General features: G+C 50.6%; 9 protein-coding genes across 9 annotated transcripts; 4 read left to right on the forward strand and 5 right to left on the reverse strand.

Annotated features, from left to right (window-relative positions):
- Positions 1-216: 216 nt before the first annotated feature.
- Positions 217-5,556, reverse strand: TRUGW13939_07985 (uncharacterized protein; the record flags this gene model as incomplete). The annotated part of the gene is made up of 4 exons (XM_035491121.1): positions 217-2,976; positions 3,033-3,950; positions 4,308-4,650; positions 4,709-5,556. The coding sequence occupies 4 exons, from the start codon at positions 5,554-5,556 to the stop codon at positions 217-219; spliced, it is 4,869 nt and encodes a 1,622-aa protein (XP_035347014.1).
- A 635-nt stretch (positions 5,557-6,191) lies between these two features.
- On the forward strand, positions 6,192-7,645 carry TRUGW13939_07986 (uncharacterized protein; the record flags this gene model as incomplete). Its single annotated transcript, XM_035491122.1, has 3 exons — positions 6,192-6,339; positions 6,410-6,524; positions 6,577-7,645. The coding sequence occupies 3 exons, from the start codon at positions 6,192-6,194 to the stop codon at positions 7,643-7,645; spliced, it is 1,332 nt and encodes a 443-aa protein (XP_035347015.1).
- Positions 7,646-9,564: 1,919 nt separating this feature from the next.
- TRUGW13939_07987 (uncharacterized protein) lies at positions 9,565-12,260 on the forward strand (the record flags this gene model as incomplete). The annotated part of the gene is made up of 4 exons (XM_035491123.1): positions 9,565-9,584; positions 9,660-11,643; positions 11,695-11,794; positions 11,848-12,260. The coding sequence occupies 4 exons, from the start codon at positions 9,565-9,567 to the stop codon at positions 12,258-12,260; spliced, it is 2,517 nt and encodes an 838-aa protein (XP_035347016.1).
- Positions 12,261-12,971: 711 nt separating this feature from the next.
- On the reverse strand, positions 12,972-17,381 carry TRUGW13939_07988 (uncharacterized protein; the record flags this gene model as incomplete). Its single annotated transcript, XM_035491124.1, has 4 exons — positions 12,972-14,858; positions 14,915-15,077; positions 15,361-15,740; positions 15,792-17,381. 4 exons carry the CDS (start codon positions 17,379-17,381, stop codon positions 12,972-12,974), a joined length of 4,020 nt encoding a protein of 1,339 aa, XP_035347017.1.
- A 583-nt stretch (positions 17,382-17,964) lies between these two features.
- TRUGW13939_07989 (uncharacterized protein) lies at positions 17,965-19,274 on the forward strand (the record flags this gene model as incomplete). The annotated part of the gene is made up of 2 exons (XM_035491125.1): positions 17,965-18,129; positions 18,195-19,274. 2 exons carry the CDS (start codon positions 17,965-17,967, stop codon positions 19,272-19,274), a joined length of 1,245 nt encoding a protein of 414 aa, XP_035347018.1.
- Positions 19,275-19,433: 159 nt separating this feature from the next.
- On the reverse strand, positions 19,434-20,667 carry TRUGW13939_07990 (uncharacterized protein; the record flags this gene model as incomplete). The annotated part of the gene is made up of 2 exons (XM_035491126.1): positions 19,434-20,430; positions 20,522-20,667. The coding sequence occupies 2 exons, from the start codon at positions 20,665-20,667 to the stop codon at positions 19,434-19,436; spliced, it is 1,143 nt and encodes a 380-aa protein (XP_035347019.1).
- A 1,502-nt stretch (positions 20,668-22,169) lies between these two features.
- TRUGW13939_07991 (uncharacterized protein) lies at positions 22,170-22,979 on the forward strand (the record flags this gene model as incomplete). The annotated part of the gene is made up of 1 exon (XM_035491127.1): positions 22,170-22,979. The coding sequence occupies one exon, from the start codon at positions 22,170-22,172 to the stop codon at positions 22,977-22,979; it is 810 nt and encodes a 269-aa protein (XP_035347020.1).
- A 200-nt stretch (positions 22,980-23,179) lies between these two features.
- Positions 23,180-24,275, reverse strand: TRUGW13939_07992 (uncharacterized protein; the record flags this gene model as incomplete). The annotated part of the gene is made up of 6 exons (XM_035491128.1): positions 23,180-23,633; positions 23,685-23,832; positions 23,889-23,962; positions 24,029-24,074; positions 24,129-24,179; positions 24,263-24,275. 6 exons carry the CDS (start codon positions 24,273-24,275, stop codon positions 23,180-23,182), a joined length of 786 nt encoding a protein of 261 aa, XP_035347021.1.
- Positions 24,276-25,345: 1,070 nt separating this feature from the next.
- On the reverse strand, positions 25,346-26,945 carry TRUGW13939_07993 (uncharacterized protein; the record flags this gene model as incomplete). The annotated part of the gene is made up of 2 exons (XM_035491129.1): positions 25,346-25,477; positions 25,530-26,945. The coding sequence occupies 2 exons, from the start codon at positions 26,943-26,945 to the stop codon at positions 25,346-25,348; spliced, it is 1,548 nt and encodes a 515-aa protein (XP_035347022.1).
- Between the last annotated feature and the right edge of the window lie 1,039 nt (positions 26,946-27,984).

Raw genomic sequence — 27,984 nt, forward strand, 5'->3', positions numbered from 1 at the left:
AAAAAAAAATCCAACCCTATATCTGCAAAGGTACATATGTAAATAACTTTGTATGCCATTTGAATACAATATCATCCGATTTTTTCTATTGCACAGAGGGATGTCACCATGAAACTCGAAGAAACAGCAAAAGAAAAAAAAAGTAGCACCGTAATAATAAAACACTAGCTGGAATATATTAAATGCTAAAAAGAATTCACAACACCCATCTCCGCCTTATTCATCCGCAACATCTTCCATCTCCTCATCTTCATTGACAGCTGCCGCTGCAGCTGGTTCGACATCCTCGTCGTCGCTATCATCGACCACACGCTTACTGCCGCGAACACGGCCGCGGTCTTTTTGTGCTGGCGTGACAACGGCGTCTTCTTCTTCATCGTCTTGGTCGAATAGATCATCGGCAGTTCGCGAGGCGACGTCATCATCGGCTTCCACTGGAGCAGCAGCAGCGGCATCGTCTTCGTCTTCCTCGTCCGAGTCGACGACAAGTTCGCTGCTCTTGTATTTACCGGGCTTCTCTTTTGTGACTTTTGCGGCTTTTCCTGCTCCTCCTCCTCCTCCTCCTCCTCCGCGGCGTTCCAGGCGCCTTCGCTTCTTGGGTGCTGGCGATGCATCACCACCATCGGAGCGCGAAACGCTGACGCTGCGTCCATCCGAGACAATATCGTCATCTTCCTTCTTCTTGCGCTTGGAAGTTTTCTTGGGTCTGCGCTTTTGTTGTTTCTCTCCAGTCTCCGAATCCGTCCCAAAATCAACTGCCTCGCGCGCGCGCTGCTCCTCGGCTCGCTGTATTGCCAGGCGCTGCGTTTCCTCAACCATTTTCTGGCGTTGCTCTGCGAGTTGACGTTTTCGTTCCAGCTCGGCTTCTTGCGCTTTGCGGACTTCTTCTTCGCGGCGTTTTAGCTCGGCGTCGCGGGCTTCGCGCGCCTTTTGCAATTTGAGGGCGTTCTTTTCTTCAAAGTCCTTTTGGCTTTGGATGGATCGTTCGAGCTGCTTGCTGATGGTGTTGCGGCCCATGTTTGCGCGCTGTTCCAGGGAGCCCGGTGGGTATGGAGGGTTCTTCACTTGCGCAATGCGCCTAAAGGTTTCAATTGCCTTTTCGAGGCCCTCGGCTGCTTGCTGGAGGTCCTGGACCGTCCGTTGCATTTCTGGCAGGCTGTTTACCAATACCGCAATCTGGTTTTGAACAAATGCAACGTTGAACTCGAGATGTACCTGTTCTGGCGCAACGGCGAGAGCCCGAGAAGCATAGTCGAGAGCCGACTGCATTGCGGATAGGTTCTTTTCGTGCTTCCCTCTCAACCACCACACTCGCCCGAGACATGCCAACACCTGTGTATCGCGCGCTCGATCTTTTGACAAGGCTAATTCATAGTTCTCAATCGACCGAGCGTATTGCTTCAGTTCTCCATAAGCATGTCCGAGGTTGAGGTAAACACTGGCGTCTTTCACCGTATCCTTGACTTTGGAGAATACCTGCACTGCACCAGCGAAGTCCTTGCGGTCGTCCACGAGCGCAATCGCAATGCCCTGAGCGGCGTAGGCATTCTTCGAATCTAGTTGTAGAGCCTTGTGGAAAAACTCCACTGCCCGTTCATACATCTTGCGCCTCTTTTCCTTGTCTTGGTCTGTCTCGCGCCGCATATCGCGGGCTGCGAGCAAGTGGACATTGCCCATCCCCGTCAAAGCGTATTTGTCGTGCTTATCAAAATGCTGTAGCGTATGCTTGTAATGTCGCTGTTCGTTGTCTTCGGCTATGTTGGCAACTCGCTTTTTAGACTTGCTGAGATACCAACCAAACAATGCGCGAACCTCGAGATTGGTCGAGTCACTCTCGTAAAGTTTGGTCATTCTCTTCGGCCCTTCGTCTGTCGGGCTTTGGCGGAGTGCAAGATAGGTCATGCGTGCATTAGCCTCGGTGTAATCGCTATGGCGTTCGAGAAGACTCTCATAAGTCTTCTTGGCTTCGTCGGGTATATCGAGCGCTTCTAATGCGCGGGCAAGGTTATAACTGATGGTTGTGACAAGTGCATCCGTTGTTTTCTCGCCCTCACTTTCTTCAGAACGCGTGCAGGCATTCAGTGCAGACTGGAAGAGATCCTTAGCTTGAGAAGCCTTGTCCGATTGGTAAAGGAAGCAGCCGATATTGTTCAACAGTTGAGGTGGCAAGTAGTCCCGGAGAGCAGCCTTGAAAGCGGCCTCATCCTCAATGTCTTGAGGGCGATCCTGGTCGGCGACCTGCTCCATCTGCATTTCTTCCAACTGTGTGAGACACTGCATGCTCTTTTCCGGAGCGGTAGTCTCGTATAAGCGCGAAAGATATATCAACACAGATTCATCGGGCGAGATATTCTTGGTCGAATCCTTCCAAAGACTTCGGACTGATTCAAACAACCCGATAGCCTTTGTGGCATCCGCGGATTTGTCGTCCTTGCTGCCGCTCGCTTGCGCAGAAAATACATCCTCGGCGAGCAGAGCACCCAGTAAGGACATGCACTCTGAGCTTTTCGTCTGCTGAATGATCTTTTCCAGTCGAAACTTTGCTCCGTCAAGATCCGTGGACTTGACTTGCATCTGAACGACTCCAAACTTGGCCGGCAAGTATCCGCTATCAACACCACCGCGGGCTTGGTCTGATCGGTTGAAGTACTCGGTAGCCTTGGCTGTGTCGCCTTCATAGTGAGCTTTTCGTCCTAGAAGGAACCAACCGTCACTAGCAATAGACATGACATCTGTTTGTTCAATAGCCTTGCGGGCGAGAATTTCCACTGCCTGGTAGTCCTTGCGGATCAATTTGTAGCCTGCAAACCTTGCGCAGGTCATGGGGTAGTCTTTATCCAGCTTGAGGGCATTTGACGTGTGTGTCATGGAGGTTTTGTATAATTCACCGAATCGCGGGTCGCTCGTCGGGTATTGAGAACTGTTGTGAAGGTAGTAGGATGCTAGCAGAACGTTTGCCACTTTTGATTTCGGGTTCTATAGTAGATGTGTTAGTGACAAAACATGGAAAGAAAGAAAAAAGAACAACTCACCAAAAACAGTGCGCGCTCCCAAGCATCCTTGGCTCGATCCTTAAAGCCCAGTTGCCATAAACAGCACCCAACTCCAATTCGAGGATCAGGATCCGTGAGACTGGGCATTTTCCCGAGGACATGCTGATATGTCACGAGTGCTTCTGCATATTTCCCTAAAGAATACTGCGCTCTCGCAAGACCCAGATAGGCCATCACGTTTCTACCACCGGAGCCCTTGGCGGCTTCCTCGAAGCATTTCAAAGCTTGCCGTAACATCTCGACCCTTTCTGAGTTATCCGGAATGCCTGGCCTGGCCGGTTTCGGGGGCAACAAGGATGCGCGTAGAAGCGACAGGACACCGCGGGCAAGAAACAAAGGTGGATGAGATGGGTTCAGGCGAGATGCCTCGTTCAAGGTCGACGTTGCTTGCTGAAGATAGTAGTCCTTGGTCCGCACCTCAGAGCCAGCTCCCTCGGGGGCAACTCGAGGAGCCTGACGACTCTTCAGCATCAACAGCCAGCATACCCAGCCCAGAAGCACCAGTTTCTCCTTTGTTGCCCCGTGAGCGACAGACGCCAGACCCTTTTGGAGGATTTCGATCGCATGGTCAAATTGTTTCTGCTTCGCATAGGCCAAGGCGATGATGACCCAGAAGTTTTTGGCGGCTTTCTCGTTTTCTAAAAGCGTGCAGAGTTCGGTTGGGTCGTCGGGCAGTTCTTCGAGGCTGACTTCCACTTCACTGTCAAACGTCGACGCGGGAATATCAATGGCCGAAGGAATATCGGAGAAGCGAGCATCGGCGGGCACAGCTCCGTTTAGGCCATCAAGGCCATTTGCGTGACCGTTCTCCACGGCTGCTGCCATGTTCTCTGTCGGGGGACGCTGGGCGGCGCGACGGGAGGGCGTTTGCAGGAAAAAGTCACGACGCTGCCAGAACTAAGGCTGTGGACAAATCAGTAGCCCATGATCGCTGGATATTGAACCGCAGAGAATTGGATTTGAGCGACCGCGTTTTTCGGAAAGGACGATGGAAACAGCGGCTGCTTCTGCGTGAAGGCGTGAAAGGAGCGAGACGGTTGTCCAGCTGGTTGAACAATGGCTCATGAAAGGCTTGGCCCGAAAGGCGCTAGCCCGCCCCACCCGTGATCTATTTGATTATGTACGGATCTCTACAGAGTACTGAGGACATAGCTAATTGGGGATATTGATATCGTGCATCTAGTTATCGTATATTCATGTAGCATCAATCGTTCAGGAGGGCCGCCAGAAATAATAAAAGGCCAAAGCACACACCCCAAGTATCCCAAAGATCTGGCCAATCTCAAACCAGTGTGTCAAGCGGATCGTTGTCTCTAGATACCCACGCGAGGCTTCAGTCTTTTGCTGTCCGGTAACCCCAGTGCTGTCAATAGAAGACTCGAGCGAGGTTGGGAATCGTCCGGTCTCAAAAAACTGGTCAAGCAGATCGTCCTTTTCCCTCCAGCGTTCCAGGAGCCAGGCCTCGAAAACCTTTTGATCATCCAAGGGAATATCATCCAGAGCCCAGCGCCGCCAATGCATGTTCACCGACTTTGGGGGGCGACCCTGGCCGTATGTAGATCGTAGCGTGAAGTAGCGATCGGGATAGCAGCCTTTTCTGTGGAATAGTTAGTAACTGCATGAAGCGTATCCGACAAGAATAGAAATGGACTTACGGCGGCCCTTCATAACCAATAGTACAGTCGTAAACCCAGTCCATAGTACCCTTCAATTGTTGCAAGCAGAAAAACAGACCGGTGGACCTGGGGAGAATCATATGCTTGAGAGGTGCGATGCCCGCCTTCTCGCCATACTTGTCACTGATCCTCTTTGTGTTGGTAGACAGATTTGTTCCTTCGGGGAAAATCAGCAGCCACATTGGGTCCAGACTTTGGGTGCCAGACATTGGGCCCGAATGGCGAGTTTTGAGTTTTTCAAGGCGATGTTGTAGACGCGGTTTATCCGATTCCCACTTCCGAGCCATGAAGATGAATCCGTAAAACATCATCCCCTGACCAAGTATCGGCAGGTATTTGAGAGACTCCTTCAATATGATATAGATGTGGCCGTGCATACGCGAGGTGTAAGTGATCCACCACAGGTACAGCCAGTCTGTATAGACTTGGTGGTTTGCGATGAACACGAGACGGTTCGAGAAGTCCGTCTTTAATCGGCCATCAGCAGTAAGATGAAGCTGCCCTCTGACTGTTTCATCGCCACTAATTCGGACCAGTGTCGGAGCACCCCACTGGGTGACGGTAATGATAACGATCCCAAAGCATTGCTTCGTCATGGCCATGTAGGCGTAAAAATAGTCCTTGTTGATGAGATATAGCGGCGCTCCAATCAGCTGCATAGCTACTATACAAACACTGCACCCGTCAAACCAAGTGAGTAGAAGAAGAGACCGAATAATCTGCATGAAAATCCCATGCTTCAGCCTCGGCTCGTCGCCTTTTGTTTCCAGCGGAGGTTGCTCATCTTGCTTCGCCGGGCTGGGTATTCGCTGTCGTAGTTCAGACATTGTCGCGGGTATTTTCTTTGGGTCCTCTTCAGCATTAACTAAGGGAGAAAGAGGACGGATGTTGTGATGTGGGAGGTATGTGTATGCTCGTATATAATTAGGTCATAGGATGACTTGACAAACGGGTTGCACGCTGTTAACCCCACGTCATGCGAGTTGGTTGTGATATCACGAGCTAGTTATCCATAGACAGCAAGTTTCTTTCGTTCCCTGTAGCCTGCACGATGTGATCGGCCATCCCAGTTTCCGTCAAGGCGAGAAAATCATTGAAAGTGAAAAGCGACGAGGTGCGAGGCAGGTGGGTGGGATAAGAGCTCGGCTGCCAGCGGATAGTTCCTATCATACTAGCCCTACAGGCTACAGGCAGCTGCCCGCGTAGTGGAGCGAGGCGGTCAGCTCTGCGTGGCCCGTGCCGCCGGCTAAGCTTATCACGAGACCGCGTCCTCAATCTTATTCATTTCCTTGTGACTATGCACTGATACCTCCTCGAGCCGACTCCAGAGTCTAGACATCCTCTATCTGTGCTTGCGAGAAAACGACCATGAACGCCTGGCAGGTGTCACCACAGAGTGTTGCGGCATTTCCATTCCAGCTGCCACGGAATTCTCCGATTAGTTTTCTCTGCCGGATCGATCATGGCCACTCTCACTCTCACTCTCACGACTCATAGAGGCATAACGAAGTCCTTTTCGCGCGTTGCTCGTCACTTTTCGGTATCTGCATGTCGGCGAGAGATCAAGGACATCCAGAGTCTTGCACCGCGGGTCCTCCCATTATATAAAGGTGTGCATCCATTTGAATCGCGATTGCGAAATATCGGCATTGCGGGGAACTAACACTGGTTTCCTTGCAGAGTCTGACGGAAGCGACTTGCTATCTCTTCAATGGCCGTCGCCCCCTCGAAATGTCTTGATAGTCAAGAAACTTGGCGCGCCCGCGGTCACAAAGTCCTTGATAGAATTCGTCAAGTACGGCCAATCTACCATCCTATGGCAATCATTGTCTAACCCTTGGTTCTAGTCATATAGTAACGACATATCCATCCCTGTCTATCATATTGGAGCCGAAGACTGCGGAAGAAGTTCACTCGTCTCTTTCAGTTCCCGTATTCACATCAACTCCAGACAGACCTCTAACGGCATCCACACATGAGAAAGCGGACATGGTTGTCACCCTAGGCGGGGATGGTACTATTCTTCGGGCATCTTCTTTGTTCGCAACGTGCCATAACGTCCCTCCTATGCTGTCATTCAGTATGGGCACGCTGGGATTTCTCGGCGAATGGAAGTTTGAAGAATATAAACGGGCCTTTCGGGAGGTGTATATGTCTGGTTCCGTGGCTGGTGACCGTACCCCGGTCTTGGATGACATGCAATCAGTTGTCGCAGATGAAGATGTTGAATCAAAAATGGGGCCCACCGGATGGTCCTCTATCCGTGGAAAATCGATGGGCTCTACACGGGGAGCTCGTATCCTCATGCGCAATCGTCTACGCGTTGGACTATTTACGCCAGATGGGGAATTGATCAATACGCCAACAAATGGCAATATGGCAGATACCGAGGGCCCCAACGGGCGTGTTTATGCGATGAATGAGGTACTAATTCACCGGGGGAAAGAGCCTCACTTGGCTGTCCTCGATGTGTTTGTTGGCGGGCGCTTTCTAACTGAAGCTGTTGCTGATGGCATGATCGTCTCGACGCCAACCGGGAGTACGGCGTATAGTCTAAGTAGCGGAGGAAGCATTGTGCATCCCTTGGTCCCGTCCCTACTTCTGACCCCCGTTTGTGCTCGCAGCTTAAGCTTTCGACCTCTTGTCTTGCCCTCTAGCACGCCAATCACTCTACGATTGAGTCCGAAGAACCGCGGCCGGGAAGTTGAAGTCAGCATTGACGGCAAGAACATGGGCCAGGGCATGGCCGTTGGCATGGAGGTGCGTGTATGGGACGAGGAAATACGACATGGGAAGAACGATTGGCGCGGTGGAGTCCCGTGTGTGATGCGCAGGACGATTGGCGTCACAGACGACGGCTTTGTCGGTGGGCTGAACTCGTTGCTGAAATTCAATTACCCATTTGGAGCGGATTGATCTGTTTCTCTCATTGATGCAATCTACGCGGATATTTATGGTCGATGTCATTGTACATATGAATATAGAGCACGCCCAGTGTTATCAAGTACTAGACTTGTGCTATCTACAATTTGAATATCCGTTCGCTTTTACTGCGGACGGATGAACACGGACAATCTACATCCGAGTAGGCTGATAAACTTATTAGAATAACCGGAAACAGACAGCCGAAGCTTCGAGAATAAAATGAAAAACATTTTATTAACCCTGACAATAATAAGAATGCAAATAATTGGCGCTTGCGAGTCCGATAGGCAATTAGTGGGCCCGTGGCTTATAGTACTACGACTATATAGGGTGTTCCGGAACATCGTGGAGAACAACAATAGGGGGGACGTGCTAATATTTAATAAGCCAATGTTTCACTGATATTAATAATAGCAATAAATAAGAACCTTGGAAATTGATAGTACAACTACAGCCTGACTTGACCTGTCAGCTAAAAATTAGTATGACAGCCCTAGTGAGTATTTGGTGCTTGCTTGCGCGGAAACAAAGCTAGTTTTACAGTGTTACAGTCACTAAATAACTCAACCAACTACGTACTACGTACTGTACTAATCATAGGTGAGCCTCAAAGCTTTTCCGGCTCCACTGGCGAGGGATCCTGTGGTTGATGCGATCCACTCAGCACCGGAGCGTGGAAACTCGTGAGCCGCGGCGGCGTTAACCACGGCTAGTTTATATCCTGTAAAGGTTAGCTGGTAGAAGGTTAGACATATACTACTCTGTAGTCTGTTGGTAATACGGAGTCGTAGTATACACAAAATGGCCGAGAAAACCAGGAGTACCAACGGTTCGTCCTTGATTGGCACGAGATCGAGATCTGCCGTTACTAGAGCATAACCAGGGAAGAATGACCCCTAGCGATTGGAAGAAGATAATAGGGCTGGCTGTCGTGTCGTTCATGATTCAGCTCAGGGAAAAGAGCTATTGGGAGACGAGTTGACAAATCGCAGGGCCGGAATTCGCGCTCATCTGTTGTTGGCCGCCAGCTCGAGATCAAAGAAGCAAGCAAAGAATGAGTCAATGACACCTGCCCCGGTGCCAACCACTCATTTCATGGACCGATGAGCAAGCAGCAGCATTCCCAGTCGATCATGAAACCAGGAATGTCTGTTCGCCGATGAAAAACACGCGGGCCATATCACATCCTTCGAGATGCGTAGACAGACTCACCCCCACCTTGAATGTGTGTTGTGCTTGTTGCGTGCTCTGTCGGTGAATAAGTAGGAGTATGCATGTTGTTGATTGAGTGTGGCGTCGTCCTTTGACTGTTCTTTATTGCTGGGTGGCTGCGAGTAATGTAAATATCCGTAAATGTCATAATAACAACAAAACAACAGCGGTTGACTGAAGCCGGGGGCGGGCGGGTGTTGTCCAGCCTCTCTCCTGCCTCCACTTCCCCCCCCTCTCCTTCCCGCCGCCAAATCTGCCCCAAACCCAACTCACTCCTCTCTCTGTCCTTCTCGCGCGCTGCATCTCCGACTGGGATCCTTACGCTTCGAAACACTGTGCGTCCGCCTGAAGCCTTCAATTCGACTGCGCATTTGTGAATGCGACGCCCTGCCCCTTGACCCGCTGGCCACACTTAAGTTGCATCCCCTGGTCGGTGCGACTCTAGCACAAGGTCAGTCAAGATCCCCCTCTTCCTAATGTCTTGACTCGTCTTTGTTCCCGCCCCGTGTCTGACCCCCCTGGAGAGAGACTGTGCACGGCGTCCAACTCACTGCATTACTCTTTTTCCTTCTTCATTGTGCTCCTCCATATCTGCTCTAACACCACCTATTGCTACAGGATCGTGAAATACCCCTATCTCGCGTACCAAGCGCTGGCCCTTCTGGTTTGCTCAATTCTATAATCCCTGGACGCCGAAGATGGCGTCCTCTCATGGAAAGTAAGTCTGGGTCCCCCTTTTCTTCCCCTGGACGCAGTCGCCCGAACAGTCATCACTCACGCTTTTCCGTGACAGTATCTACTCGGCCGACCAATTCATGAATCCCGGCCCAGCGCCTCGTCCGCCTGTGGAGCGACCCCGGATCAACACTGCTGCCCCGAGCCAGAATGTCTCTACTTCGTTTAACCAGATGAACCTGAACTCGCCAAGTACTCCGACCTTGTCAATCTTTCCCAACACCAGCAGCCTCTCCCTCTCCCAGTCGAAAAGCCCGCCAAGCGGTGGACAGCAGCAGCAACAGCCCCCGCCAGGAGTTACCGTCATCAAAGAGGGCTATGTGCGCTGCAAAGAAGACAAGTTCCTCGCCGGATGGAACCAGCGATACCTCATCTTGCGCGAGTTCCGGCTGGATTTTTTGAAGAATGAAACAGGAAAAGTGGCTCTGTCGATCGCCCTGTCGACTATCACCGGCGTCACCCGCTCTGAGGATACTAAGATGGCCTTTGAAATCACCCGTGTAGCGAATCCAAAGGATGTAAACTCCAAGGCGGCAATAATCAGCCGTGACGTCGCTACCAAGACCATCACCTGCGAGGTGAAGAATGACGATGAGATCTACGAGTGGATTGATAAAATTTATGAACGGTGTCCCGGCATGGGAGGCGTCAGTAACCCGACCAACTTCAACCATCGAGTCCATGTTGGCTTTGATCCCCGAACTGGCGCCTTCGTTGGCCTGCCAGCCGAGTGGGAGAAGCTTTTGACAGCGTCTGCTATCACGAAAGAAGACTACAAAAAGAACCCGCAAGCTGTGATCGAAGTGCTCGAGTTCTACTCTGACATTAAGATGCGCGAGCAGAATCCTCAGTACTACGACGGTCTCACTTCCTCTCCTGCGGCATCAAACCAGGCGTCAATGCATTTAGGTAACGGAAATGGCATCGCTCCGCCACGGCCGCCCCCTCCAGGTGCTCTTCAGAGATTAGACAGCAGCCAGTCGCAGCGACAGGCACCCGGTACAGGCTCTCCCACTCAATCACAACGCAAACCTTCGGATGCAGACCGGGCTTACGAAGTCGACCGTATGCGTGAGATGGCTGAACAAGAGCAGCGCCGACGAATGGAGGAAGAGGCCCGTCGTATTCGGGAAGAAAAGGAGAGGCGGGAACAAGATGAATATAACGCCTCCCTACCGAAGACTCGAGTTCCACTAGCTAAGCAGGAGTTGGGAGGCTATGGACCATCCGACGGCGACTCCCCAGCTAACAACAGATACAACCCAAGTCGCCCTGCTCCCCAGGCTCCCAACTCCGCTGCTCGTCAGCAGCCGCCGAAACAGATGACCGCACAGCGGCCAGCTCCCCCTCCACCGACAAATGGACAGGCTGCGCAGAAGACAAGCGAAGACCCACGATCCCAGCAATCTGCACCTCGGGCTAATGCACCTCAACAGGCCCAAGGCCCTCCCCCGTCTTCTCGTCTTCCTGCTCCTGTTCAACAGGTCAAACCCTTGAACATTGCCAGCAAACAAAACAACAACAAGGTGGGTGTTCCAGATGGCGTCCGCCAGGCCGAAGCTGCCCTCACAAAGAAGCCCGAGCCCCGACAAAAGGAGGTCCGCATGTCTAGCATGACCGAGAGTGAGGTTATGGAGAAGTTGAAATCGGTGGTGTCGAAGGAGAATCCTCAAGAATCTTATAGCAAACAACGCAAGATTGGTCAAGGTGCCTCTGGCTCTGTCTATGTGGCTCGGGTGAAGGAGAATTCAACATCGCCAGTCGCAAGGGAAATTTATCGCACGCATGGACCACGAGGACAAGTTGCTATCAAGCAAATGGATCTCCGAAGCCAGCCCCGTAAGGAACTTATCGTTAACGAAATCATTGTCATGAAGGACAGCCAACACGCCAATATCGTCAACTTTCTCGATTCTTTTCTCCAAGACCAGAATAACGAGCTTTGGGTTGTCATGGAGTTTATGGAGGGCGGTGCTTTGACTGACGTGATTGATAACAACCCTGTGATCCAGGAAGATCAAATTTCTACAATTTGCTTTGAGGTTTGTTTTCCCGTCTTGGGTAAAACATGATTTTTGCTAATATTGGAATAGACTTGTAAAGGCCTGGCACATCTGCACAGTCAGAATATTATTCACCGTGATATTAAGAGTGACAATGTGTTGCTGGACCGCGTTGGAAATGTTAAAATCAGTACGTTACAACGCATAGCTTGAGAAGTTGCCAACGAAACTAACATCTTCCAGCTGATTTCGGTTTCTGTGCCAAATTGACCGAATCGAAGAACAAGCGTGCCACAATGGTTGGAACTCCGTACTGGATGGCGCCTGAAGTCGTCAAACAGAAGGAGTATGGACCAAAGGTGGACTGCTGGTCACTGGGTATCATGGCCATTGAGATGATCGAGTCCGAGCCTCCGTATCTCAATGAGGAGCCTTTGAAAGCCCTCTACCTGATCGCAACCAACGGAACCCCACGACTTAAGAAGCCCGAGAAGCTTAGCAAGGAACTGAAATCCTTCTTGAGCGTTTGTCTTTGCGTTGACGTCCGCAGCCGAGCAACGGCGGAGGAATTGTTGGCCCATGAGTTTTTGAAAATGGGCTGCAGCCGCGCCAGTCTTGCCGAGCTCCTTCGCTGGAAGAAGAATGGCGGCCAGTAAACCAACCGTACAAGAAGACTCGAGACGAATATAGACGAACATTGGACTCACCGACAATCAAGTGTCGATTCCTCCGTGGATCCCAGCCACTTATACCCTTTTTCTCAATCTCCTACATCAAGCTACGAGACTCCGTCTTGCTTACCATTGCATATGAACTGATTAGTGGAATGCACATGTAAACCATATGGTGTGTCGCGGGATGATACCAACAAGCGCTCTGGTAGCAGCCTGCCGAAAGCTTCACAAGGACACATTACGCGTTTGAGCGAGGCCAGTCAAGTTGGTTTGGTTGACTTTGGGGGCTCGATATGCGGCGAAGCCCCTGGTATAAAAACCGTCGTGGATTAATCATTTCATGACAATTTCCCATTTTCCCAATTTTTTCTTTCTTTTTTCTTCTTTCTTATTTTCATAATGCCGCCATTTCTCACTTGCCATGACCTTAATGATATCTCTCTCACATCCCCATGACATGCAGTCAGTCAACCGCTGTTTGTCGATTCGATAAATGGTTGTTTGATGTTCACCGATAGACATGAAAATACGAGCATTCATTCAGTCTTATCTAAATTTTCCAAGCGTAAAGTGTACATTTTAGAACAAAAAAGTGTAGGGGAAAAACATAAGACATCCATTTACATTACACGAACAGAGGTAGACCTCCCTCCCTTTTTTTGTAAAACAAAAACAGAAACAGAAAGGAAGGGTTTAACCTCCAACAGCAGCACCGACAATACCACCCAACTGCCCAAAAAATATACCCTTTAGGACCTGCTCCCCTTCATCAACAGCCCAATGGCCCGCCTCGGACAAGACGTGTTTCCATCGATCCTGCTCTTCGGGAGCCAAGTCTTCCCATTTGCGAGCGTTGTGCCTGGTGGATATGGATTCTTCGTCGTAGTGATCAGGGTTGATTTCCTGCGCGGAGAGGGAGTTTTCGGTGGGGTCGTGTTGGATTATGAGATGGGTATTTTGTTCTTCTCCTTGTTCATTGGGTGATGTTTTCTCTTTTCTGGCCTTGAATAGATCGCCGAGGGCTGACTCGTCCGTGACTATTGACGAGATCTGCGCCTGGGGCACCGACGATCCGGTTGCACTCGTAGAAGCAGAAGGAGAAGAAACAGCCCAGTCCAGCGGTCGGTTATTCTCATCAAACATATACGGCCGCGCGATCCTGTTCCGCAGGCCCGTGGGCAGCCACTCAGTGGCACCAAGGTATGGCGGCGTGCCACCTCTGATTTCGGTAAAGGCCTGCAGAAACAGACAACTGATTGCAATGACCACAATGGCCACAAGGCAGCTAAATGCCGTCTCCCAAAAGTCCGGGTTCCCAGGTGTTTTGAGCACGTACCGTGGCGTCGGAGTGCCGCCGCGGGGGAATGGGGAGAGTGGGAAGGTTTGCACGACGACGGTATTTCCCAAGCTAATCGAGACTAACTTGACATATTGGGGAGGCGTGGTCGCCGTGACAGGGAGCGGTGGGGGTCGGTACGGCGAAAAACAGATTTTCGTCATGGAGAAGGGATGTACTTGGCTGAGGGTTGTGTAGCCTGCCAATTTCCCGTATGCCTTTGTAGACCCTGTATAATCGAGGGTGAGGATTTCAATGGACTGGTCGCTACCGGCCACCGCGATGAGATGTTGTTGGTCACCATTGTCTGTGCTCGCGCCGAGACTGACCACGTCTAGACCTAGACCGATTTTGATGGATCTGCGAAGCCTTTTCCGGCGGATGATTTTTCCAGTTGACTGGGAAGAGGAAGGTAGGTTTAATAGGACCAACTCGCTGCCGGAGCGGTCTGCGGCGTTTTGGAGAAGTAACAAGGTATCGGGCGAGACAAACCGAAGCGCGCGGAACTTGGGTGGTTTGGCGGACGAGGTTCTTGGGATGGAAAAGACCGACTTGACCTCTGGAGAAGCATCTGATTTGCGCGACGAGGCAGACACCTTGAAAGTGTGTACATCGGTGCCATTGGTGTACGCTACAAGAAAGTTCCCATCATCCGTCTCGATTATATCAAGGTCTTCTGCTTCTTCGTCTGCCGCGAGGCGGATTCGCCCAATAACGTCTGTCGGTTGCGGAGACGTGGTAACATTAAACAAAACAACCTCGCCAGAGGGAGCCAGGCCAGTCGCGAGGACGCCGATACGAGGCGATTCTGCGTCTCGATAAGGCGACAACCTTAGTATTCTCTGGTATGTATCGACTTTCTCGCCGGGCTTCAGTTTGTTGCCGCCGCCCAAATTCGTTCTAAACAGGGAAGCTTGTGAGAGAGCCTTGGTCTTTTTCTCCTTCTCCGTCTCTGTCTTTTCTTTCTTTTTCTTTTTGCTTTTTTCTTCTTCTTTCACCTCCGGCTCTGCATCCTGACTACTCTCGTTCGTCTTTCGCGGCGGGTATTCGAGCTCGAATGATCGCAAATGCTGGTTATTCCCTTTTTGCTGTTCAGCCTGAGAACTGTTGATGCCCGCAAGCGCAACCATCGACTCGTCAGCCGATTGAGCGACTGCCAGGGACGTCACTGAATCCTCATCGCGCGAGAGTTCGACGTTGACGATTTCGGAAATTTCGTATCGTTTCGAGGTGTTCAACAGGGCCTAGATCGGGGTCTTAGCATGCGTTCTATTTGGGGGGAAAATAGGAAAAAACATACGATCTTATTTCCCACCCCGCTGCGCCCTTCACCGCCGCCGCCGCCGACAAGCAGCAGGCCATGATTGCGAGGATCAAAGTCGGCGGCGAAAAGGGGACACGAGAGTGTGATTTTAGCGGAGGGGATCGACGGCGCCATGGTGCCCACGTAGATCCTGAGTAGACTAGAACACAGGCTTTGATTGTAAAAATATCATGAAGTGACTACGTTGTGAGTTGGAATTTGTAGGGTACCGGTAATTGTGTTGTAGTTGTCAAGTAATCTCAATGCTGTCGCAAGTAGTTCGGTGAAGCTGGGGAACCGCGGCCTAACATCTCGGGGCCGGGGTTTCACCGCCTGCCCTATCGGGGACAAGTTGGTTTCTACAATAATATTAAATAAATGACAATAATATGATGAGACTTTTCTATTGACTACACAAAGCTCAGTACGCGTTAAAAAGTTACTCCGTCTCTTGCGAAGTAAACTCTGGGAGCCGCTTCTGCACATCCTGCCACGTCTCCTCTCCATCCACAACCGACTTGACCGCCGCCAGAATCTCGTCTTCGCTCGCGCGTACCTGCTTCGTAGAGTCGCGGTCGCGTAGCGTGAATGTGTTGTCCTTGACCGACTGGAAGTCGATTGTGATGCCAAAGGGGGTGCCGAGCTCGTCGTTGCGCGAGTAGCGCTTGCCAATGCTGCTTGACGAGTCGTCGACCTTGTTAGAAATACCAGCGCGGCGGAGTTTCTGGCCCAGTCTTTTGATGAATGGGGTGAATGAGTCGTGGTTGGAAAGGGGGACCAGGAGCACCTTTGTGGGTGCAATCACGGGAGGGAAAGAAAGGACCTGTTAGGATGATTAGATCATGTAGTAGATAAAAAGAAGACAATGACTTACACCACGAGCTTCATCTCCATCCCGGTGCCAGTAAGAGTGCTCAAACAGACTGTAGAGAATTCGTCCAATACCAAAGGATGGCTCAATCACATTCGGCGTGTATTCACGAATGTGCTCAACCTTGGACCGCTTCTCAATAGCAATGAGATCCTTGTCCAGCTCCACCTTGCCATTTTCAACACCCTCAACATCAATCTCGATCTTGCCGTCCTTGGCCAAGTCGAGGGAGAGTTTCTCGCGAAGGTCTTCCGAAAGGGCGTTGATGGCGAGCTCTACCTTCTTGGCGTCTTTCTTGAAGCGAGGGCCGAACTTGGACTTTGCAATGTCGACGTCCCACTCCTCAAACTTCCTAGGCTCAGCGAGAGCTTCACGCACAAACAGCGGAGCACCGGTCTTTTCCTTGTGCACAGTCAAGTCGTATGCGCTGCGGTCAGCACATCCAACACATTCAACCCAGCCGTAACTAGACTGAAGCTCGGCATCCCAGCAGTCAGCAGCATAGTGCGCCATTTCGTTGGCCATGTGTTGACGGAATCGAAGCTTTTTAGGGTCAATTCCGATCTTGAGCAGGAATTGTTGAATGCGGGCGAGGAAGTAGCCGAGGGTTTCGTTGTCCACCAGACGAGTAGACACGGCCTGACCGACGGTCACGCGTTCAGTCAGCGTGCTGCCGGAAAGCTGGACTTCTCGGTTCAGCAGCGACAGTTCAACGTCCTTGATCTCGTCGAACCGAGGGTGTTTCTTGCCGCCATCAGGGTCGACATAGTGTTCAATCTCAGCCATCAGGAACTCTCTCACACGCAATAGTCCGGCACGAGGCGAGATTTCATTGCGGAAGGATTTGCCAATCGACGCAGATGCAAAGGGCATTTGGTTCTGGTTGAAGTCAAGCAATTTCTGGAAAGCAAGGAACTGGCCCTGGGCGGTCTCTGGTCTGAGGTAGCCTAGCAAGTTGCTGCTGGGTCCAATGGATGTCTGGAACATCAGGTTGAAAGCCACGGGAGGGTTGAGAGGACCGCCGGTGGTGGGATTGCGAATTTCATACTTGGTGATCAGCTCGGCCAGTCCATCACCATCGTAGTTGTCGATTTTGGCCAGAATCTCCTCGTACTCTTGCACGACGGCATCGTCCAGCTTGACGAGCTTGACATCCTTGACCTTCTTTTTCTTCTTCTTCGCATCTTCCTCCTCGTTCACCACGACCTTCTCGCCGCGCGCCTGTTTGTCTGCGTTGAGACGAGCTTCAAGCACAGCCTCGACCAGGTGGTCTGCTCGGAAAATCTCGCCTGTCTTGGGGTCCTTGCACATCCAATCCGCAAATTTCTCGACATGGCCACTAGTCTGGAGCACCTCGTGCGGCGTCAGCATAGTCGTGTCGACCTCGAGCATGTCTTCCTCTAGGACGAAATGCTTGCGCCAGGCATCGACAATGTTTGCCTGCAGCGCGCAACCGGGCGGACCATAATCAAAGAGACCAGCAACGCCGTTGTACGCTTCAAATGATGGGAAATAAAAGGCTCGTCGGCGGAGCATCGACTCAAGGACGGAGCGGTCGACGACCTGATCGGCCCTGGTCGTTAGGGACGCCATGTTGGGTTTGTTCGCAGTCTTGCCAGCTTTGGGAGCGAGGCTCGAATAGGGGCAACTTCTAGTGTTATTATAGCTGCGAAGGGTGCGTGACAGCAGGCGACTAAGCGGACGGTGAGTCATTCACCACAATTGGACAAGGGTTGGTTTTGGCGGGGTTGAGGGGGACGAGAAATTCTATACACTGGTGAGTCGGAATGACAGGTACGAACGAAAAATACAGTACCAGAATGCGTGGTTTGTGGGCAAGATGTGTAATGGCTGGTTGTTTGTTACCCACATTGTGGTATTTAATCGGAGAAACCATCTTCCGATATAGAACTGAACATAGTCCTGCAAGCTATGGTTTAGTTATGGATTATTGAGCAAATGGAATATATGATTAGAAAAATTGCGTTTTAAATCATTTAGATTCATAATTCCTACATAAAACTCAAGTCTTGTACGCCACAAGTTCATGCCAAACAGCTGGCCAACCAGCCAATCAGAAGCCGCGCTGATAAGATTTCAATCTCCAACTTTTTTTTTTTTGGGCTGCTCACTACGACAACCATCCACCAAACCAGCGCACGCGCACACATTCAAAATGCCGATCAAAAATAAACAGGTCCGAAAACTGCAAAACATCAAGCGCAAACGCGCCGAAAATGCATCCAGACACGAATTGCGCCATGAGCGGAGGAAACAGGAAGTCAGAGACCCAAGTCTGAAACGAGAGCGTCTTGCTCGCTCTGTGCCGCTTACGCTGGATGTAAGTCATTTCTCTTGAAGCATTAAAAGAAATTAGTTGAATTCATTTGTTTACTTTTCGTACAGAGAAAACGAACGTGGGACGACGTAGGCAGCGATGATGAGAATCTGCTCGGTATGAGTGTTGATGTCGAGCGACTCAAAAGACAGCGCCAGGAAGAAGAGGCCGCCGAGGCCGATGCTGGAAAAGAAGATGGCTCGGACGACCAAGAAAATGGCGAAAATAATGACGACGAAGACGACGACGTGGACAGCATGATCATGACCGACTCAGACAACGATTCAGACAACGACGACGAAGAGAGCACAAAGCCCGAGAAAAGAAGAAAAAAGTCAATTCCAACAGCCACAGAGCGCGCCACTTCTCCTACGCAGTCTACCAAATCCACCAACCTCAGCCTGGCGCCCGAGGTCCTGGCAGCCAAATTCCCGTCGTTGTTCGCCAACGAAGTGACAAACCCCAAGATATTGATCACGACCGCGCCCAATTCCACATTGCACCACGAAGGCAAACTGCTCACGTCGCTTTTCCCCAACAGCGTGTACATCCGCAGAACGAGACATCGACACGCACATGTATTTTCTGTCAAGGAGATTTGCAAGTTTGCGTCAAATCGAAACTACACTGCCGTCGTCATTGTGAACGAGGACCAAAAGAAAATTTCCGGGTTGGATATCGTTCATCTCCCCATTGGGCCAATGTTTCATTTCTCAATTTCAAACTGGATCGAGGGCAAGAAACTGCCTGGGCATGGTTCGGCCTCGGAGGCTTACCCGGAGCTGATTCTCAACAACTTCCGAAGCCCGCTAGGTATCTTGACAGCACACCTATTCAAAAGCCTGTGGCCCACACAGCCCGAGCTGGTTGGCCGACAAGTCGTCACCATCCACAACCAGCGAGACTATTGCTTCGTCCGACGACACCGGTATATTTTCCGGGAAAAGCGGGAGACAGAAAAGCCCGTAGTCGGAGCCGACGGCAACGAAATCAAGGGCGCTGAGGGGATCAAAACGGGTCTTCAGGAACTGGGACCTCGCATGACTTTGAAGCTTCGACGTGTTGACAAGGGGATTCAGCGCTCTAGTGGCCAGGAATGGGAATGGAAGGGGCAGATGGAGAAGACGAGAACCAAGTTTCAGCTGTGATTTTGTCGAATTCATATACATATTTAGAGCGATAGTCAATATGAAGTAATTCAAGCATTATCTGATTCATAGCAGGTGTATCCAACATTCATTACAAATTCATTATCATCATTCATAACTACATGTCTGACCCGGGTATTTTTTTTGTAGAAAAATAAATCATATACCGCTAGGTCCAGACGAATCCAAATTCATCCCATCAAGAAGCGCCTCGAGCTTCTTCTGATGCCTCAACCGATGCGGAGCATGCGACATTGGCTTCCTCCCCGTCACAAACCTGACCGAGACCGTCGCACCTTTTGATGCAGCCACCTCGAACTTGACCTTTTCGCAGATATCTCGAACGTTGGATGCAGTCCAGTTACCCGTTGCCGTGAGCGGTCGCAGACAGTGAGCTTCGAGGCCCTCGAGGAACGCAATCAGCATCATCTTGCCCAATGTGCTTTGGCGAGGGTCGTTGTTGGGCCATGTGCCGAGGGGTACGGTAATATCGTAGTTGCGCACATCAATAAATCCAGATGCTGTCAGTAATGAGGGCTGTAGATGGCAGCGGGGGGTGCCATCTATAGCGTTATCGATAGTGGTAGCGCTTTTCATCGCCGAGGCCAAGATGTTGTAATACGAATTAGGATCCAGATCTGGGAAAACGATAGCATCGAGGTCCGGCTCCGACTCGACCACTTCAATGTACCCGCCAGCCCGCAGGTTTTTGAACGACTGCTGGTAGACGGTCTCCCAATTGCGTAACGCGCCAGACAAGCCCCGGAAATGGATCAGTTCAAATGGTTCCTGATACGACCATTCGGCCGCCTCGGCGTCGTCCAGCTGGAAATGAACATTGGGGAGACCGAGCACGGCAGGACCGGCGTCAAAGACGCTGATATCAGTTGCAATGACCTGAGCATCCGGATACTTTTCGCCCATTTCAACGGCCCAGTCCCCAGGGCCCGTGCCAATATCAAGAATCCGACAGGGACGGCCTTGCGGAACCGGGGCTTTGGTGAGTTCGCCGTCCAACAGCATGAGAAAGACCTGGTGGATGATGTTCAGCCGGGTTTGCTCGGCGTCATCGTTGGGCATGAAATAGCTGTCGTTGCAGTATCTCCGTCCGTTTTCGTAGACAGCCTGGACCGCGAGCTGGGATCTGGTTGATGTTCTGTAAAAATAAAAAAAGTTGAGCGTTAGAATGATTTCTCAGACATGGAGCACTTAAGCAGAAGAAATAGGGTTCTTGCATTGAATATGACCCGTCGTCGTCTTCGTCTGCTACTTCTGCGTCTCCGCTCGCCTGTGACACCGAGTCCAAGTCATGCTGGTCCTCCTCGTCTACCTCGATGTTTTGCGTGAGACGGTCATGCCCGAGTTCTGCGTGTGCCTTGGACGATTGGACCATGGCCGGTCCGGCCGGTATTCAATTCACTTTATAAAAGTATTTCAATTTAAAGAAAATAAAAAAAATAAAAAAGGAAGAAAAAGTCAGGCTTTGACGAATGCCATTTCCTTGGGCCGTAATTTGGAAAAGGGCGAACAGTCGGAAGACACGGAGTTGCTCGCTGGCAAGACCATCGACAGAATCGAATAAAGAAGTATTTCGATAGAAAACAAGAGACCCATCCAAGCCACGGACACGTGTAAGCGAATAGTCCTAGGTTCTAACACGAAAGAATTGTGCGGAGAATTGAAGCCCCACGAGTATTACACGGTGGTACGGGATGTGAGTAGCTGGGTTTTCCTGGCCGGCGCCGGCCAATCACTTTTCATTTAGGCCATCAAGAGGAGTTCGTTTGCTGGGCCTGCTCAAAACTCAAAAGTTACCAGGGAACAAGTAGCCTAGTTAACTAGTCACCAGAGTTGCGAGACTGATGTGTCGCCGCGTCCCCGATTAGGAAGGAATTGACAGCGCCGGCAAGCCCTAAGCGGGGCGAGCTCTGGGAGAATATCGTCTATCATTTCAGCGAATATTAATATTTACTGGTGTAGTTCACATGTTATCGTGGATCAAGTGCGGCCCCTTTAAATTAAGTGGCTGAAAGCGACTATCAGATTTATGCAGGTTGTAATAATAATACTACATTATGCTACGTTCCAGGATTCCGGCCCATTGATTCCACCAGCATGGAACCAATCTGACTACTCGAGTGCGGCAAATTTCCGACCTGCAGCCAGCATTATTAATATAACAATAAAACGAGTCAATCAATTCAGCTGCACGAGTTCTTTAGCTGCTGTTGCTAGTCCGTAAAGTGCGGGGTCGAGTCAGCCGGCTTGAATAATAATGAACAACCAACCCACGAAACAAACACTATTCAACCCTTTTTCTCGTATTCAATATTATTTACTTCCGAAAACACAGACGCTATATATGCAAGAGCGGAACACAAAAAATAGGTTCTCACGCTAGAACCTGTCTCGTTCTCTATGCAATGCTTATAGTCCAGCGCAGTGACACGTCGATAGAACCTGTATATTAATATTGCATGCAAAGCTACCCTACCCATGCTGCCGGAATTTGTGGATATACTACTGCACTATTCATCTAGTAGTATTCTGTGTCCAGTCATGATGATCCACTTGCTGACTCGGTCAGTTGCTCGCCTTGCCTAGTCCTGAGTCACTGCAGCATCTTTACGTAGTTATTGCAAGTGTTGGGTGTTGGGCACAAGAGCAGATTGGAGCCTTTGCACAGAACATGCCAAAAGAATAAACTAGAATAGTCAACAAAAACAAACAAAATAATACTTGTATACATGTATACAATATATAGAGTGTTAAGCTGACTAGCCAATCAGTACAGCCGCTCTCGTCTTGGCGCCAACAACAAATTCTGTAAACAAATCCATCAACCTCTTACACTTTTAGTGTTAAAATCAACAACCACTCCTTAAAACAAAAGTAATGTCCTCAGTCCCTCTCTACCGCTGCCCGCGACGCTTTCTCTTCATCGCCTCTATCGGAAACCCAGCACCATACACCGGCACGCGGCACAGCGCCGGCCATGTCCTGCTCGATGCGTTGCAGGCGCCTCTGCAAGAGCGCATCGGGCTGACCAGCAATGATACTGGGAATAATAGCAAGTCCATTTTTTACACAATGTGGAAATCTCCCGCGCTCATGAATGTGTCGGGTCCACCGGTGCTGCGCCAGTTTAAGAATTGGTTTGCCAATCGGCAGCAGGTTTTTGATACTATTTTTGCACCTGCGTCAAGACCTGTATCAACACCACCAGCACCTGCACCTGCGCCAGCAGCGTCAGAAACAGAAACAGAAACAGAAGCTGAAATTCAAACGAAAAGACTCTTCAAGGGCAGCAACCTCACCCCGATCGACGTCTCCACGCGCGAGCTGACACGCTTCCGGCCCACGCTTGTCATCCTGCACGACGAGCTGGAAGCCGCTCCGGGCAAAGTCAAGGTGCGCATGGGCGGGCCTGAGCAGTCGAGTCTGCGTGGGCATCGCGGGTTGATTAGTATCATTGACAGTTTTCGGGGTGCGCGGCTGTTAACCCCGAAGCGAGAAGGTCCGGCGGGTGTGTCGGTGTTGAGGATTGGGATTGGGATTGGCAGGCCTGTTAGTAGAGAGCGTGATGCAGTGTCGGATTATGTCCTGGGAAAGTTGAGCCCCAGGGATTTGGAGGCGATGCAGCGCGCGGTTCCCGAGGTAGTGGATTTGCTGGTCAAGGAGATGTATCGAGAGGGGGATGACTGATTATTATTTGTTTCGAATTTGCAATGTAAAATATTTTTGATAGATTGATACCCAGTGCCTTGTACTGACTACCTCTAGACATGACTGTCTAGGCTGTATTATAAGCATAAAATACTACTTCTTCCAAACAGACATAAGTCATTAAACATATAAATATAGACAATTAAAATGTAGAAAACACCAAAGGCTGAAAAAAAGGACTAGACAGTCCCCGCAATGCTCAAATCCCGAATCTCCTCCAACACCTGCTCAACCCTGTTATCCAGTTCGCCATTGGCATATTGATCTCTCGTATCCGCATCCAAATACTGCTGCACCTGCGCCATGCGCGAGTACGCCTCTGCACAAAACCGCAGCTGAATCTTGACAAGGGCCTCAAAACTGGGATCCAAGTATGGCACACGCAGGTCGATGAGCTGCGGCAGCTCGGTGAAGAGCTGTTCGTTGAGCTGCTCGTATGCCTGCTTGGCCATTTCGGTTTCGCGTTCGGCGCGCGGTAGTTTGGTGGCGTCCTTGTCTGGTTTTTCGACGAGGCGTTTGACCTTGGCGCGCATCGAGTCGTAGTCGAGGAGTTTGTGGTTGCGTTTTTTGATGCATTCGTTGATGTCGGGGAAGTAGGCACAGAACCGGGAGATGGGGTCGAGAACGGTGGTTCTATGAACGTTAGTTTGGAAACAAACAAAAATAAAACAAAAGGGGATATACCGATAAGGTCCGTCCAGAGCTTTGATCGTCTCGGCGTCCAGGTCCTCGACGGCCTGCTTATAACTCCGACTCACGCCGTCTCTGGTCCCGGCGTCACCGTAAAAGGCGTCGATCGTTTCCGCGATTCTCATTTGAGATGCAGTCATTGCTGGGGACAGTTAATATCTAACCAACCTGACCCAAGCTTGCAAAGTTGTAACCCACCTCGCAGCGAATCAAGATAACCCTTGGCCTCCTTCTGTAGCCGAGTCACGGCCGTCTCCATTGTTCTATAGCGTCTTTTTTCCCACCCGTCAGCTCGCTATATTTTTTTTTCTATAAAGCAACGCAACCCAAATCCATACCTCTCTTCAATCTCATAGTCTCGGTCACTGGTTTTCTCGACATGGCCTGTTTGTTTTATTTAGTAAACTCCCTCCTCGCAAACCGCGGGGTAAGACGAACCCGTTTTCATCATCACCTGCGTCGTCGCACGGTTGACATTTTTCTTGAAGCCTGCATTTTGGAACACACCAAAGTCAGTCATGTACTCCTCTAGAATAATCCGTAAGAGGTAGAAGTTGTGCAGCAGTACATACCGGACCACGACATGGCGGCGGGGGAATAATAGACGATATGAATCTCAAAAGTAACAGTACTTTGTTTACCGGAGCTGTCCGGAAATAAATCAGATGAAACAAAGCTGTTCTCAAGTCTGGTCACGTGTAAGTAAACCACACTGATCAAGTGAAAAAGCGTAGCACACTTTGTTTTGGTGTAGCTAGGTGGTGGTTGTAGTTGTCAAAGAAACAGGTCAGTCAAGTTCGATGTGACGATCGATGCCTTACGGGCCGGGGCTGGTGTGGCTGAGCTGCGAGTCAGCTGGGCCCGTGGCTGTGCCAAGATTACATACCAGGAATTACGTCATCCCGAACGCATCAGATCATTTATTAAATCAGGTGAATAGACAACAATAATATGTAGAAAAAATTTAAAAAATTTGGATTCAATACGATATAGCAGCCAAATACTGACTGATAAATACGTAGAACATCATCAACGAAAAGCACCCCGCGTCAAAAAATGCTGTCATGGTATCATCAGTCGAGAGTGCATACATAGCTCACCAATGCCACCGACGCCAGAACAGTAGAAAAGAAATAACATGTAATGTCACATGCATATGCAAAGAAATCAAAATAGCATAAAAAAGCTTGGCTGAAAACCAGTTATTGCGAACAGCCTAGCAAAACTGTGGTTGTAACACGAATAAAACTTAATGCAGAAAAAAAGAGAACAAAAATCAAGTTGCGCCTGGATACAATACACCCAGAAAAGAAAAGGTCATCATTGTTCGTTTCGCTTGAAGAGGAAATGGACATGAGGAAAGATACAGAGAAATGTGCAAGGAGAAAAAGAAGAAAAAGAAACACCGCATCGAACTGGCCGATCAAGTGTGCAGTAAAAAAGAAAGAAGAAAAAAGACCTCCTGTCTAAATGGGGTATTGGGTCTAATGCCCTTGAATAAATGACATATAACCTGACAGTGCTAGCCTCCCACCCAGAGAATAATCATACTTGGATCATTCTCGACAAATCCCGCCCTCCGATTCTTTTCTCATCTAGAGGAATAACCAGGAACCGTGGAAGGAAGAATAGCAGACACGGCAAGGAAGAAGGTATCAGTAGCCTTCTTCGCCAGCCTTGCACAATTTAATCTCGCGAACCCATTCCGACTTCAACACCTGCGAGGCAGTGATACGTCGGCCGGGGTTCGGATCGAGAATGGAATAGATGACGTTGCGGCAGCGAGCCTAGGACATGTTAGCTTTGTCGTATTATATTAGATAGTGCAGGATAACTCACCCGATGCAACGTCTCAATAGGCGCGTACCCATCCTCGTCTCGTCGACCTTCGAGGTAGCGCTCATAAAACTCGTCTTCGTCCTTGCGGGCCACCCGCCACAGGTGTCGCCCGGTTCTCATAGCCATGTAGATCACACCGGTAGCCCAGATATCAACTGCCCGTGGATCGAATTCCTTGTCGGTGTACTCCTCAGGCGCGATGTACGGAGCTGAGCCACACAAGCCAGCCGTCATGTGTGCTTCCTTTTCCCACGCCATTCGGAAGCATTCGCCATTGCCGAAGTCGGTGATTTTCAGCGCTCCGTGAGTAGTCAGGAGAAGATTTTCTGGCTTCAAATCACGGTGGGCAACGCCCATCTCGTGCATGTACTCAACACCCCGCATTAGTTGTTTGAAAAAGCAGTCTGCTTCGTTGACTTCAAGTTTGCCGGCAGTCAGCACGAGCGTGTACAGGTCGCCTCCCGCACAGTATTCCATCACTTCGCAATAGTCGCCCTTGGCGTCTTGTAAAAGATCTAGGGTGTGGATAACATTGGGGTGGCGTAACGACGACGAGATACAAAATTCGGATGTGAGTCGCTTTTGGTATTTTTTCGATGTCTCTTGGGGACGGCGTCGGAATTCTTTGACGGCATACAGCTGTTCCATGCGAGAGTCCTTTGGGTTGACCTTGTGCGAAATGCGAACAATACCAAAGGCTCCGCGGCCGACAATCTCCTGGCATTTGCCGTACTTGTCGACTAACGTGGCCGTCGCATTGGGGCCTCCCTTTTTGTCCTGCGCCAGTTTGTCGCGTTCGTTTTTCAGTTGATCGACCCAGCTCGAAACCAGCGACAACTGCTGGTCGTCGACGTGGTCCTCTTTCTTTTTGCCGGCGCCCAGCATGTCTCGTAGTAGGCCGGTGAGTTTTTCCTGTCGTTTGGTGCCCTTGAGGTGGTGTTTGTGAAGGCCGTCGATAAGTTCATAGCGCTTGTGGACGGTGGGCGCTTCCTTTTCTTTGCCGCGGCCCTTGACGAGCCCATCGGCAGGCTTTTCGCTCAATGACGCCTGGCGAGAGGGCGTCTGAGGCACGGCCGAGCGCACAGTGCCGTTAAGAGAGGGTTTTGGTCCATCTGAACTCGACTCAGAACCTGTATCTCGAAATCCTCCTCCGTCCGAGTCCTTGGGCGAGGCAGTGGAGGCGGGTTTCCGCTCGCTGAACATGCGGGTGATGCGATGGGCCATGGAGGGTTTCGCGGATTTTCCCTGCAAGGGAGGTGTAGGGAGGACATCGCCGTTGGCGGGCAGCGACGAGCGAATGTCCTCGAGAGCGCGGGTCATCTGCTGCTCTCCATGGCTCTGGTCGAAGGAGGTGGTGGACGGCGCTTTGGAGGAAACGGTGGAGGAAGGGCCGGGCGAGCCTGGCGGAGGAGTCATGTGCGTTCAGACGGAGCAGCGCACGAGGGCGCTTTTCACGCTGAGAAGAAGTGCTCGCTCGAAGGCGATGGTGGACGCTCCCTGCGCGGTTGGATTGTTGGGGAAGTTGAAGTTGAAAGATGGACGTGGAAGTCGGGTCGGTACAGAAAAGTGACGAAATTGAGGTCACTAGCTCGGATTGTCGGGTAAAGCCAGAAACCCGGCGGCGGCGTGGGGAGTGATTTCAAAGCAGAAATCCACGCCAACCGACGGTTTGACGGCGGTTTTGGAGGCGAGGCAGAAGGCAGAAGAAGGCAGCAAGAAGTAGGCAGCAAGAAGAATGCGAAAGAGGAGAAAAAATAAGAGGAGGCGGCCGGCACGACCAGATTTCAGTGTTTGCGCGCGCGCCGCTTAACTTTGTTCTTTTTGCGCTCACTCTCGGGGGAGTGCGGTGTTATTCTTATTAACTAGTAGGTAAGGACCGGCTTAATCATTATTAGTAGTACTTGACTACTTTGTGGGTTCGCCCCAGTTTTAAGAAGAAAAAAAAGGGCGTAGCCACCACCATCCAGTCTTGTCTGCCTGGAAGAGGAAAAAAAAAAAAAAAGAGGGTTTGGGCTTTGTCAGAGCCGGTAGATTACCGCCCGTTTCGTATTATTACAGCCCTGTGCGACTACTGCCTGCAGCCTGCAGCCAGCCTGCGGGGTCTTGAAAGGTACTAGTACGGAATACTCTCATGTGAAAATTACGGAACAAGAACAATACAACTTCCCCTCATCAAAACGAAACGAAACTTCCCAATTATGGGGAAGCGTTGCTGATCGTCTGCTCGCTGGGGTGGGAGCCCCGAGCATCCATTATTATCCAGAAATGATTGTACATAGCAGGTGACATTGGCCACCAGGAGATCCTCAGTCCACGAGGGTGTCAGCAAGCCCCCCTCCTCCGAGGCGGTGCATATCGTGACCTCATTCGACAGCGCATTTCGATTCAGACGTGGCGTTTGGATCTGGTCGATCCGCATGTCGATATAAATAAAAACGACAAGCACAGAGGAAGC

Source organism: Talaromyces rugulosus, chromosome IV, assembly GCF_013368755.1.
Source record: "Talaromyces rugulosus chromosome IV, complete sequence".
Taxonomy (NCBI): Eukaryota; Fungi; Ascomycota; class Eurotiomycetes; order Eurotiales; family Trichocomaceae; genus Talaromyces; species Talaromyces rugulosus.